Here is a 13,198-nt window from a genome sequence, read left to right as displayed (position 1 = left end):
CTGACTGCGTTTTGTAACAATGTAGCATATTAAATTCTAGATGTGTAGCACTAATTAATATGTGCATTACTCATATTGTGCATGAATAATAAATCTTGAAATTCACAGAGCAGTTCAAATACACAAGGGCTCAGTGACTGATTATAACTGTTCATCGGGACTGTTTTTCATCCTAAATTCATAAAGTTTATTCATTTAAAGCAAATATTTCTTGCTCTGTTACTCTCCGTCTCCCCCTGCCTGCCTGTCTGCCTGCCTGTCTGCCTGCCTGTCTGTCTGCCTGTCTGCCTGCCTGTCTGCCTGCCTGCCTGTCTGCCTGCCTGTCTGCCTGCCTGTCTGCCTGCCTGTCTGTCTGCCTGCCTGTCTGCCTGCCTGTCTGCCTGCCTGTCTGCCTGCCTGTCTGCCTGCCTGTCTGCCTGCCTGTCTGTCTCCCTGCCTGCCTCCCTGCCTGCCTCCCTGCCTGCCTAAATTTCTCGGTCTGTCTGTCTGTCTCTGACTCTCTGGCTGTCTGTTGCTCTCTCTGTCCGTCTCCGTCTCCATCCATCCATATGTCCTGTTTGCCTGTATCTCTCTCTGATGGTCTCTCTCTCTCTTTGTCCGTCTCCTCTCCTCTTTCTCTCTCTCTCTCTCTCTCTCTCTCTCTCTCTCTCTCTCTCTCTCTCTCTTTATCTATCTCTTTTTATGGGTCTGTCTCCCTCTCTGTTTCTCTTTTTCTATCTTTGTCTCTGCCTGTCTCTCTGTATACCCCCCCCCCTCTCTCTGACAGACATAATAAAGCTGCAGCTGGTGGAGGCTGGTCTGGTCGAGTGTCTGTTGGACGTTGTGGCTCAAACGGTGGACAGTGACCGAGAGGAAGACTTGGCTCAACTCAAAACAGCATCTGACCTCATGGTGCTGCTGCTGCTAGGAGGTGCTGCTCAAGGCTTCAGCCACTGATGCTTAATATCGATTTTAATTTATGTAGATTTATATAGGAAAACCGTCTGAGGCTGAATTCTCATTCATTTAGGAAATTCTGTTTATATCATATTAATAGAAACTACACAGTAGGGATGGTCGGGGTTATTCAAATATCCACATATCCAAATATACACACATCCATATCCACTGATACTCATACTGGTACTGATCCTCACGGTAAGTAAGCCTTTAAGTCCTTATCAGCCCTGATGCCAACACTGATAATCCCTAGTTTGTTTAATCAGGTACTTGAATATTGACCATTTGTAGTGAGTGTGTGTTGTAGGGCCAGACTGTGTCAGCACACAAACTGCTACAGCAGACTTAGCTATATTTAGCTGTAGCAGCTTCTTCAGTCCCTGTGGAGAAGTCTTTCTGCATGAATGGTCTCCAAACACACCTCACACATGAACATGTGGGCCTGTTTATATCGTTGAACAAAAATATCATTAAAAAGCATTAGAATAACAGGGCCACATTGTAGAGATTACTGGCATGATGTATTATAGATACAATCCACAGTTTGGTATTTGGTCTTTGTCATGTATATGGGATGTAGACATGTTCTGAAGTATTCGAGACAGCTTTGATGTCCAGGGCAGTTTGAATCTGTTGCCTGAAAGTTAAAGCTGTATTCAATAGATGAATGCTAACTTTTTTCTTAACATGTATAACGGCTGGGATACTATAATACTATAGTATTATAGTTTTCTAGCTGGGATACTATAAAACTGAGATACTTGTTTAAAAATGCAATATTTTGAATAGCAATAAAATGATAAATCTACGCATAGAGATGACCAAAAGGGAAGGGAAGCCGATGCGTGGAAATGGATGTGCTCTGGTCCTCTCTTTCTTTCTCACTACTTAGTAGGCAGCAGATTGTACAGGCAGCAGAGCAGGGTGTGTTTTTCATCTCGCTCTGAATAATTGATGCAGGCTGAATGGGTCGTGGGGTGCTAACACAATTCCACTTCCACTGTGTGGCATTTTATGGATGGAGCAAGCAAAAAAAAAAAAGCTTTTTAATTTTTTTTTTTTTTTATGAGAACAGAGGGGCTTCTGTTATGCTTCCATGAATTTAGATGTTGCATTTAACAACCAGCAGAAATGTACTTCATATCTAATCGAATACGTTTTTATGTAGCAGTTTAGTTTGTGCTGATGGGCTGTCTGAGTTCCTGTTGTCCTGTAAAGTTCAGTGGTACTCTATGTAGGGCTTTGTGGGTTGTCATTAATTAATGAATTTCTTTCAGTAGGAGAGCAAATCTGTGAGGAGTTGTTATGCTCTTCCTAAGATCTTTACTGAAAGTGGGCAGCAAACATCTGATAAATCAAGTTAAATGGATGTTTGCAGTGATGTTTGGCATGGCATGCAGTGGTAACCCATAAACTATCCCATGTAGTACTTTGCTATATAGAGTTACTGCGCTCCTGTATATAGTAAAGTAGTGAACAGTAAGTAAATTTTGGCTCTGAACGATGCATAATGTTGTAAGGGTGGTAATGGCCATTTCTTTTTTTTTTTTTTTTTTGCTCAGATGAATCCATGCAAAAGTTGTTTGAGGGGGGAAAAGGTAGTGTGTTCCAGAGGGTTCTCTCTTGGGTTCCTTCCAACAACCACCAGCTCCAGCTAGCTGGGGCTCTGGCTATCGCTAACTTCGCCCGCAATGGTAAGAGCTTTGGTCTGATTTCTAATCAATTGTAGTTTATCATACACAATGTAATGTAATGTCCACAACACTTCCAGTCTTTTTGAATTTGTTAATAAATTTGGCAACAGCGACATGTGCGATGTGCTTGCTATGTTCACTGTTAAACAGTCCCTCCAGGATTTTGCGATCGCAGAAATGAATGCAAAATTGCAGGAGTGTGCAATTTGGGCCAAGGCGCATCATGTGACTTAATCACAACACGCATTCAGCCAATGTTTTTATGTATATCTCATACTAAATTGTTTCAGAAATTAAAACTAAAAATCTAAGATAAAACAAAGGCAACCTGAGTAAACACAAAATACAGTTTTTAAATGATAATGTTATTTATTGAAGCAAAAAAGTTATCCAATACCAATTGGGCCTGTGTGGAAAAGTATTTGCTCCCATAGTTCCCCAAATCTAGAAAACTACATTCATAATGGGGTTCAGCTGGACTAGACGCAACCAGGCCTGATCACTGCAAACCCTGTTCAATCAAATCAGCACTTTAATAGAACTTTTTCAACAGCATGAAGTTGGTTAAAAGGTCTTACCCAGTAACACACTATGCCAAAGCTGAAAGAAATTCCAGAAATCATGAGGAAGAAGGTTATTTAAATACATCCGTCTAGGAAGAGTTACAAAGCTATTTCAAAGGATCTGGGACTCCAGAGAACCACAGCGAGAACCATTATCTCCAAATGGAAAAACTCAGCACAGTAGTGAACCTTCCCAGAAGTGGCCAACCTTCCAAAATTCCTCCAAGAACACAGCAACGACTCATCCAGGAAGTTACAAAAGAACCATCTCAAAGGACCTACAGGCCTCTCTTGCATCAATAAAGGTCACTGTTCACTGTTTATGCAAAAATGGCATCCATCAAAGAGTGGCGAGGTGAAAACCACTGCTAACCCAGAAGAACATTAAGGCTCGTCTGAATTTTTCCAAAACACAAATTGATGATCCTCAGTCCTTTTGGGAGAATGTTTTGTGGATTGATGAGTCAAAAGTGGAACTTTTTAGAAGACAGTGGTCCCATTACATCTGCCCTAAACCAAACACAGAATTCCACAAAAAGAACTTCATACCTATGGTCAAGCATGGTGGTGGGAGTGTGATGGTGTGGGGATGCTTTGCTGCTTCAGGGTCTGGGCAACTTGCAGTAATTGAGGGAAACATGAATTCTGCTCTCTACCAGAAAATCCTAAAGGAGAATATCCGGTCTTCAGTCCGTAAGTTGAAACTCAAGCGTAACTGGATTATGCAGCAAGACAATTATTCAAAGCATAGGAGTAAGTCCTAGTCCTAGAAGTAAGTGAAAGACTGATCTCCAGTTATCGGAGGTGTTTGGTTGCAGTTATTGCTGTTAAAGGTGGCACAACCAGATTTTAAGTTTAAGGGGGCATTTAGTTTTTCACATTGGTGATTTGTATTGGACAACTTTTTTGCTCCAATAAGAAAATAAATAAATAAAAACTGTATTGTGTTTACTTATGTTGCCTTTGTTTTATGATGTATTTCATTTGAAGTTTGAAGAACTATTTAGTATGAGACGTACACAAAAACAGATACAAAGAAATCATGATACAAATACTTTTTCACAGCACTGTATATGCAAGAAATGTTCATAGGAGATGTAAATTGGTCATTAATAGAGACAATATTCTTTCACTTTTCTGAGTGTGGATGTTTCTTTCCAGGCCTGTGTGCATTTGTTACCAACAGCTTTACAGCAACTAAGTGTTACATACACCAGACACACATTCACACCATGTAATGCATTGCTCTGCTGCTCTTTGACCAAATTAAGGCTTGGACACTGCAGTGAGGATTCCTGTGATATTTCTCACTGTTTACAGAGATCTGTTCCTCAGTGAGGTGTATCCTCATGTGACTGGATAGACTAGAACTGGTTAATGGTCTGCTGGATTCATTTATGTTTATTGATATTACTGTTATGATACTACTATGCAGTTGTCATGTACAGCACATGCACGCTTTCACACCTAGGGGAAATTTAGCATAGCCAAATGGGGTTAGAATAGTTTTCATAGTTCCAAATACATTGATTACGATCCACAAATAAATGTAGTGAGATTTTACAAAAATTAAACAAATGCATTGAATGAGCTCCACAAGTATATGTTAGGAGTTTCACAAAAATTACTAAAATTTTTTTTTTTACAAATTTATTTTTTATGTCACAAACACAACTCTACCTTGCATTCATTTGTGGATCGCATCCTTTGCATTTGTGGATTTTGAAACATTTCTAGCTTCAAGAGAGCGCACAAGTCCACAAATAGTTGGACTCCGCCCAGTCTACTCAAGCCAATTGGATAACAGCCACATTGCTGTCAATAAATCGTAGCACAGTTTACCTCCAACCCATCACGTTTTGTTTTACAATCAGGACGGGAACACAGTCATATTACACCGAACTCACATAACAACTAACAGCATCATTGTAACAATATCTAAAAGAAAACCAGCAACATTATGGGTTATAAATGCACTGTTATTGTAGATGAGTGGTCTAATGGACTAGTAATGATTGATTCAACTGATTCAGTAAGGATTCATTATACTGATTCAAACCGGTAACTCCTAAGGTTCCTGAGTCTTTTAACACAGTTTGTTTAGAGAATGTAATGATTAGCCCGTGAATTGGATGACACTGGTCACGCTGTGTTTTGGCAGGCTGCCTGTGAGGACAGCATTTTCTTGCCAATGCCATATTTTCCCGATACACAGTATTTAAATCTCACCATACTCGATTTACTGTAAAATCACAACTTGGGTTGCACCGTGGATTTGGTAGTGATGCAGGAAACACTGGTGAAAACACACATACTCCCTTAAAATATATTCCCTTAAAATAAAGAATTTATGACCCATAATGTTGCTTGTTTTCTTTTAGATGTTGTTGCAGTGATGCTGTTAGATGTTTAGATCCACTCTCTTGTCAGCATTCCTCCATTACCGACTATGTTGGAGAGCCTTCATAATATGCGAGTTTGGTGTAATATGACTCTGTTCCTGTCCTGATTTTGTCAATTATTTAATATATTTTTGTGAAACTACTAACATATATTTGTGGATCTCATTCAATGCATTTGTAAAGTTGTTTAAGTTTTAAATCTCACTACATTTATTTGTGGATCGTAATCTATTTATTTGGAATTATGGAAACAATTCTAACCCTGTATAGCCAGTCCACCTACAGGCATTTTTGAGCGTCGGGAGGAAACCTATAGAAAGCCCATGCCACATGGGGAGAACATATGAAACACTGTGAGGCAGCAACACTACACACTGTGCCACCATGCTGTTATATAATGTTATATAATTTTGTTGGCTCCTTCCCTTCAGATGGGAACTGCATCCACATGGTAGACACAGGAATTGTGCAGATGCTGTTGGACCTGCTGGACAGACATGTTGAGGAGGGGAACGTTACAGTACAGCATGCAGCTCTCAGCGCTTTGAGGAACCTGGCAATCCCAGGTCAGTGTTAATTGAAGAGTCTCCTCTTCAATTTTCCTGTATTTCAGCAGCCCTCTAGAGGCTTTAAAACCCGATGTCTGTTAATGCAGGATGTTACTCACCGTCATTATTTATCCGTGCTTTTATTCATCAGTGGTAAACAAGTCTAAGATGCTCTCAGCTGGAGTGTCTGACGTGGTGCTGAAGTTTCTCCAATCAGAAATGCCACCAGTTCAGTTCAAGCTGCTGGGAACGTTAAGAATGCTCATCGACACACAAGGTAGTTATGGCCAACGTCATAAAATGCTTCCAAGGCACTTTATCTGTGCTTTTCTTATTTCTTTCTTATTCCCTTCTGACTGCTCACATAATTGTATTTAACCTCTACACAAAGCATTCAGATTTTTCTGCAACAGAAATCGACAAGTTAGCCCTAGGTGTAGATATTTGGAGGCCAAAAACCTACCGAACAGCATTTGCTGCATTCAAGGACTGCATAAGCCATTCATTTATCCTATTACAGAAGCTTTGTCAGGTATAAGCTAGTTCCCCTCTGTCCTCTGAATTAGAAATCCGTTATCCTATAAGTGAAATGGACGAAGACAGGGCTCCATGCCACGGTGCTGAGATTTAATTGCTATGTAGATTGTGAGCGACGCTGCCGCAGCCAGCATGGACAACAGCACTTTGCATTCTCAGCAAGAGGCGTGTGGCCAGAAACTTTCATTTTCAGTGACACGGAGTGCTTTCCACATCAGCAGTAATTTAAATACAGCTCCAGTGCTCTTAATGAAAGCAATTTATAAATGTAATTGATTGTCCGTTTTGAAAAAAAAAAGCACTGCCTTCAATTATTACACATAAAATACCATTGAGAAAGAAATATCCTCAAAATATTACAATTAGTTTAAAATTACAGCTATTTTAAACTTGTTGATATTTTACTGGTGTTCAAAAAAGCAGCTTTAATCAGGAAAATCTAGAAGCTGGCAGATTTCCTTTAGAATACTGTTGATACTTATCTGCTCCATAATAAAGCGGACTTTAAGCTGTTACTGAGCATTGATTCATCCAAATATCTTAATACAATACCTTAATGCATTGTCGAGTTTTAAATTTATAACTAGAAAATGACAATGTGGCAAAAGTAATAATAATAACTTGTCTGAAAAAGTTTAGGCATAGAACTGATTTTCTGCATGGGTCAATGGATGGTGTGTGTGTATGTGATGTAGCGGATGCTGCCGAACAGTTGGGAACAAACCTTAAGCTGGTGGAGAGGCTGGTAGAATGGTGTGAGGCCAAAGACCATGCAGGGGTGATGGGAGAGTCCAATCGCCTGCTCTCAGCGCTGATCCGACACAGCAAGTCAAAGGTCCAGGCCGTACACACATTACCATTTCATGAAAAATTCAGAGATTCTGGAAATTTAATTGTGTTTGGATGCTTCTTGGCTTTGAACAGGAAGTGGTACGGACGGTCATTCAGTGTGGGGGTGTAAAGCACTTGGTGACCATGGCAACGAGTGAGCACATGATCATGCAGAACGAAGCGCTGGTGGCTTTGGGTCTCATTGCAGCACTGGATTTGGGTAAAACAGACATTAACCTGTCTAAAGGTCAAAGCTTCACCTTATGTGTAACTTCCACTGAGACTAATATCAGCCCATTCACATTAAATATACAGTGTCTTAATTAAATATTTCCTAGGGCAGGTTTTAAAACTCCACATTATGCCTGATCGCTGAATTATACATACAGCTTTCTGTTTCCTAAGCTTCTTCATACACCAGCAAATAGGTAGGGTCAGTGGATTTAAAAAAAAAATGTATGTTCTTTAACATTCTCCACAAGTTCTCCACATGTGGTAGCAGTCAAAAAATATTATCCTGTCATGTCAGTGTCCTGTCATCATAGCCCCTCAGTCTGCTATGGTAAAATCCCAGATTGCTGTTATGTTTAGTAGAGTTCATTTGATATTTTTTCAGGTTAATGTATATTTTCAAAAACACTGGCCATTTTTAGCCCAAATTAGTCGTTTGACAATTCCCATCCACTAGCTAGCTTTCCACCATCACACAACAGCTACAGTGGTGCTTGAAAGTTTGTGAACCCTTTAGAATGTTCTATATATACCTGCATAAATATGACCTAAAACATCATCCGATTTTCACACAAGTCCTGAAAGTAGACAGAGAGAACCCAATTAAACAAATGAGACACATGTATTTAAATGTTACTCTCTGGATCCCCAGGCTTTATAAACAGGAGAAAAACTCTAATGGTATGGATCAAGAGAATCTAACTAATTGGCAGAAGGATTATAGGATATCTTTGCTTAACTGTCAGTCAGGGAACATTGGGTGTATTTGTTTGAATTTTGAGATTCTGGCAAAATTGCTGACTAATTAATCTTGCTCTCAATTCAGGAATGGAACCCATAAAGCTAATTTCAAAACAACCCACTGTTGCAAGAATAGCCTTGTTTTCTTATTTTTTTTAAAAATACAATTAATAAAAAATTGTATAAAAAAATCTACAGTGCAACATAAAACAAAGGTAACCTGAGTAAACACAATACAGTTATCAAACACCTATCACCCATGTGAAAAACTAATTGCTCCCTTGAACTTAAAATCTGATTGTGCCTTTAGCAGCAATAACTGCAACCACATGCTTCCGATAACCAAACGCTTCCGCTTGGAGATCAGTCTTTCACTTACTTCTAGGACTAGGACTTACTCCTATGCTTTGGATCATTGTCTTGCTGCATAATCTAGTTGCGCTTGAGTTTCAACTTACAGACTGAAGACTAGACATTCTCCTTTAGGATTTTCTGGTAGAGAGCAGAATTCATGTTTCCCTCAATTATTGCATTGCCCAGGCCCTGAAGCAGCAAAGCATCCCCACACCATCACACTTCCACCACCATGCTTGACCGTAGGTATGATGTTCTTTTTGTGGAATTCTATGTTTTGTTTACGCCAGATGTAACGGGACCCCTGTCTTCCCAAAAGGTTTTGCTATTTGGAGATAATGGCTCTCACTGTTGTTCTTTGGAGTTCCAGAGTCTTTGAAATAGCTTTGTAACCCTTACCAGATTGATGTATTTCAATCACTTTCTTCCTCATCATTTCTGGAATTTCTTTCAGTTTTGGAATAGTGTGTTACTGGTTAAGACCTTTTAACCAACTTCATGCTGTTGAAAAAGTTCTATTTGCATGTTGATTTGATTGAACAGGGTTTGCAGTAATCAGGCCTGGTTGCGTCTAGTCCAGCCGAACCCCATTATCACTGCAGTTTCATAGATTTGAGGAATTAGTAACTAAATTAGGAACTACAGGGGCAAATACATTTTCACACAGGCCCAGTTGGTATTGGATAACTTTTTTTGCATCAATAAATAGCATTATTATTTAAAAACATTTATTTTGTGTTTACTCGGGTTGTCCTTGTTTTATCTTATATTTTTAGCTTTCATTTCTGAAACTATTTAGTATGACAGATACACAAAAACAGAAGAAATCAGAATACAAATACTTTTTCACAGAACTGTATGTCTTATTCCTGACAGATTCAGCAGAGAAGGATTTTGTGGGAGCCACTCTGGTGCAAGTCCTACATAAACTGCTGACAGAGGAGAAGAGCGCTCCTGAGATCAAATACAACTCCATGATCCTCATCTGCTCTGTCATGGGCTCAGGTGAGGAATGTTTCCCCCGTGGATGTGAACCTGCATTTCAGCTGAAACTAATCTGCAATAAATTTAGTCTAGATGTCTTCATATGACGTAATTTTTTTTACTTTGAATATACCAAAGTATATTCACCATAAAGTATATTATTCAGTAACTATTATTTGTTAACTGGTGAAACTAATAGGAAAGTTGTGTAGTTATGAGTGTGTGGAGTGTAAGTCTGGACGCAGTGTCTGGGTGGGTGTTTTAAGGAGTTAAAGGGATGTTTGTTAAGCTTTGGATATATGTATGTGGCAGCCTGGGAAAACTTTTTACCTGGTGAAATTTTGACATTTTCTAATAAAATAATGATAATAAAAAACCCCTGAAAATTGCATAATTTGCATTGTATATATGGCCAGAAGTATGTGGACACCTGACCATCACACCCCTATATGGTTCTTCCCCAAACTTGGCAACACACAATTGTATAGGATGTATTTGTATGCTGTAGCATTACAATTTCCCATCAATGGAACTAAGAGGCCCAAACCTGTTCCAGCATGACAGTGCTCCTGTGCACAAAGTGAAGTCCATAAAGACATGGTTTGCTAAGGCTGGTGTTTAAGAACCTGAGTGGCCTGCACAGAGCTACTACGCCACTGAACAATTTTGGGATAAACTGGAACGCTGACTGCACCGCGGGCCTCCTCGCCCGACATCAGTGCCTGACCTCACTAATGCTCTTGTGGCTGAATGGACAAATTCCCACAGCCATGCTCCAAAATCTAGTGAAAAGCCTTCCCAGACGAGTGGAGGTTGTTATAACGGCAAAGGGAGGACTAAATCTGGAATGAGATGTTTAACAACCATGTGATGGTTGCGTGTCTACATACTTTTTGCCATATAGTGTACAGTTTATAAACTAAATTTCAGCTTCACTATGCCATGCAACAGCTTGATTGAAGCATAATGTTCAGTGCGTGAACGCTAGCAAGTAAAGCACTGTTATCTTTGTAGAAAGTCTAGACAAGGTTAACTACAGAAAGTTAGCAAAAACATATACACAGTATATTTATGATAAAGTAGAAATGTCAAAGTATATTCTAGGCAAATCCAAATCACTCATTATGTTTAGCTGTTTGTCAGAATTCAGCCATAGCATCATCCCGTGGGTTTCCGCAGAGTTCCACACGTTTTGCTAGAAAATAACAAGCGAGCATGATGTTTGATTTGTATCTTTTTATTCTTTCTCTTCAGAACCTCTACATAAAGAAGTACAGACCCTGGCTTTTATCGACGTGGTGTCCAAACTACGCTCCCATGAGAACAAAACGGTGGCCCACCAGGCTTCGCTAACAGAACAGAGGCTAACGGCACAGAGCTAAAAGACTCTTTATACACACAACACACACTCCATCCACTCTCTGCCTGCCAACCCTTCCTATACACACTCTTAACCTTCTACGACTCCCACCGCCTCCCTCTGTCATGTGCCAAGGTATCCAGTCCCACTCAGACTCCCTGCTATAAAGTTCCCTCTACTCACCCAGCTCGTTTCACGCATGCGTTCACTACTTTGTAGGAAATCGTAGACTGCCTTCTGCAATAGGTTGTGCGAGCGAGATAGGGAGCGTGCAACACATAAAAAAGACCATAGCTGTGATAAACGAAGCGTGTAATCTTATTGAGGAAGACGAAACCTGCAAAAAAAAACTAAAAAATAGACTAGACAATAACTACATGGGGGCTAGAGGAGAAACTAGCGCAGCCATATATTCACGCCGTCTAAACCCCACGTGTTCTGTGTAGCTTGAATACCTGCTGATTTTGACACCTGCATGTGTTTTTTAAACTAGTCTAATTTAATGGTGTATCTGTGTTCAGCTCGCCAGACCTCGCTCTTTACGATACACACTCCTCCTTTAATATATATACAATTATCTGCCTTTGGCATGTTTGAGGAGAGATCAAATGTGTTTGTACAGTAAGTGGGATGACAGGACCAGAGAGAACTCTTTACATTTTAATGCCCCATGGTCCTAATGCCACTCTTGTTCATATCTATGAAGTCACTTTACTGGAAAGAGCTAATTCCATATCACTAGTCTGTTAAATTTTGAAACAGATTACTGCTGTCATATGGATATTATGAACAAATAATAGCATCTTGTTAACAATTAGTAAGTATTTCTATTTACCGCCCTTTTGTTTACGAGCTGAGTTTCTGAACGTTGTCTAGGCTGCATACACTTGGTCAGGATAGTGAAAAAAAGATGTTGCTTGTTAAATGACAGTGCAATGTTAATAATGCTATGCTATATAATCTGTTGGGATATAACATGCTTTTTAACATGACTGCCATTATAACAGGAATAATAATAACTCAAATGGATCATGACAGGTCCATAAATCAATAATGCAATCATGTTAAGTGTCAAGAATGGGCTTAGACAAGTCAGCATGTATGAGTGTTTTTATGTTCTGAGGTGGTTGAAATACTGCCAACAGTTCCACAATCCATGACCCTGGCATTGAGTAACAACCTACTTTGAGTGTCTTAGATAATGTGCTCTCTTGAGTGCTCTCTATCAAAGGTGTACATTTGATACTGTGGTACATTTTTATTTCCTGAGCTAGATTTTGCATGTGTACAGGTTTGTCTTTTAACAACCCACCGAGTATCACAAAACATGCATTTCCACTGCATGTTGGGATACCGTACGACTCTGACGTGGCCACTTTATGTTCGGTAAATGTTATGTTATTTATCAGATTTGTAACCTTAAGGAACCACTCAGCAATCCAGTATATCTATATTAACTGCATTACAGATATTTAAACTCGAGTAGTTGTTGTAAATGTCACTGATTAACTGTACATTTGGGAGATAGAAAATGATTATTAAAGACAATTGCTGGCGATGGATTCTTGGTATTATGACCCTTTTATTTTTATTTTTTTCTTATAAGCTGTTTGCTACATTAATTTTAAACAATTAATCAATGCAATCGTTAAACTGCCTTTCTATTCTGATAGTTATCATTACTGCTGAAGAAAATGTTTCAGTAAGTGTTCTGGGCCTGTAATCAGCAACTAAAACATTTACACCTGGAATATTTATCCGGCTGAAACGTCTTTGCAGGGGGACAGCTCTTCCTGCCTGTCAGTTATTCTGCATTGGAACATGCTTCATGCTCTCTCAGAACATTTTATAGTATTGAGAAAGGTGATTCCAACCAACTGAACTGGTCCCAAAATGTACTTTTTTTTTTTTTAAGCATAATGTAATAGCATAATATAAACTTATTCAACGAGAACACAGAAATCCACAGCAGGTCCTCATTAATATTTAAATTTCCCCTGACTGAGAAAGACAC

General features: G+C 39.4%; 1 protein-coding gene across 3 annotated transcripts in view; it reads left to right on the top strand.

Annotated features, from left to right (window-relative positions):
* The window catches only part of rap1gds1 (RAP1, GTP-GDP dissociation stimulator 1), a 39,603-nt gene extending 26,861 nt beyond the window's left edge, over nucleotides 1-12,742 (top strand). For all 3 annotated transcript variants that reach the window (XM_053629007.1, XM_053629008.1, XM_053629009.1), the window contains 8 exons: nucleotides 767-910; nucleotides 2,502-2,633; nucleotides 6,030-6,164; nucleotides 6,298-6,423; nucleotides 7,379-7,518; nucleotides 7,608-7,734; nucleotides 9,717-9,845; nucleotides 11,079-12,742. In XM_053629007.1, the coding sequence (XP_053484982.1) occupies nucleotides 767-910; nucleotides 2,502-2,633; nucleotides 6,030-6,164; nucleotides 6,298-6,423; nucleotides 7,379-7,518; nucleotides 7,608-7,734; nucleotides 9,717-9,845; nucleotides 11,079-11,206 (1,061 nt within the window). In that variant the 3' untranslated portion in view covers nucleotides 11,207-12,742. The remainder of the gene's footprint in view (nucleotides 1-766; nucleotides 911-2,501; nucleotides 2,634-6,029; nucleotides 6,165-6,297; nucleotides 6,424-7,378; nucleotides 7,519-7,607; nucleotides 7,735-9,716; nucleotides 9,846-11,078) is intronic.
* Nucleotides 12,743-13,198: the final 456 nt, after the last annotated feature.

The sequence above is a fragment of the Ictalurus furcatus genome, chromosome 7, assembly GCF_023375685.1.
Source record: "Ictalurus furcatus strain D&B chromosome 7, Billie_1.0, whole genome shotgun sequence".
Taxonomy (NCBI): domain Eukaryota; kingdom Metazoa; phylum Chordata; class Actinopteri; order Siluriformes; family Ictaluridae; genus Ictalurus; species Ictalurus furcatus.
This window is presented reverse-complemented; position numbering and strand designations above follow the sequence as displayed.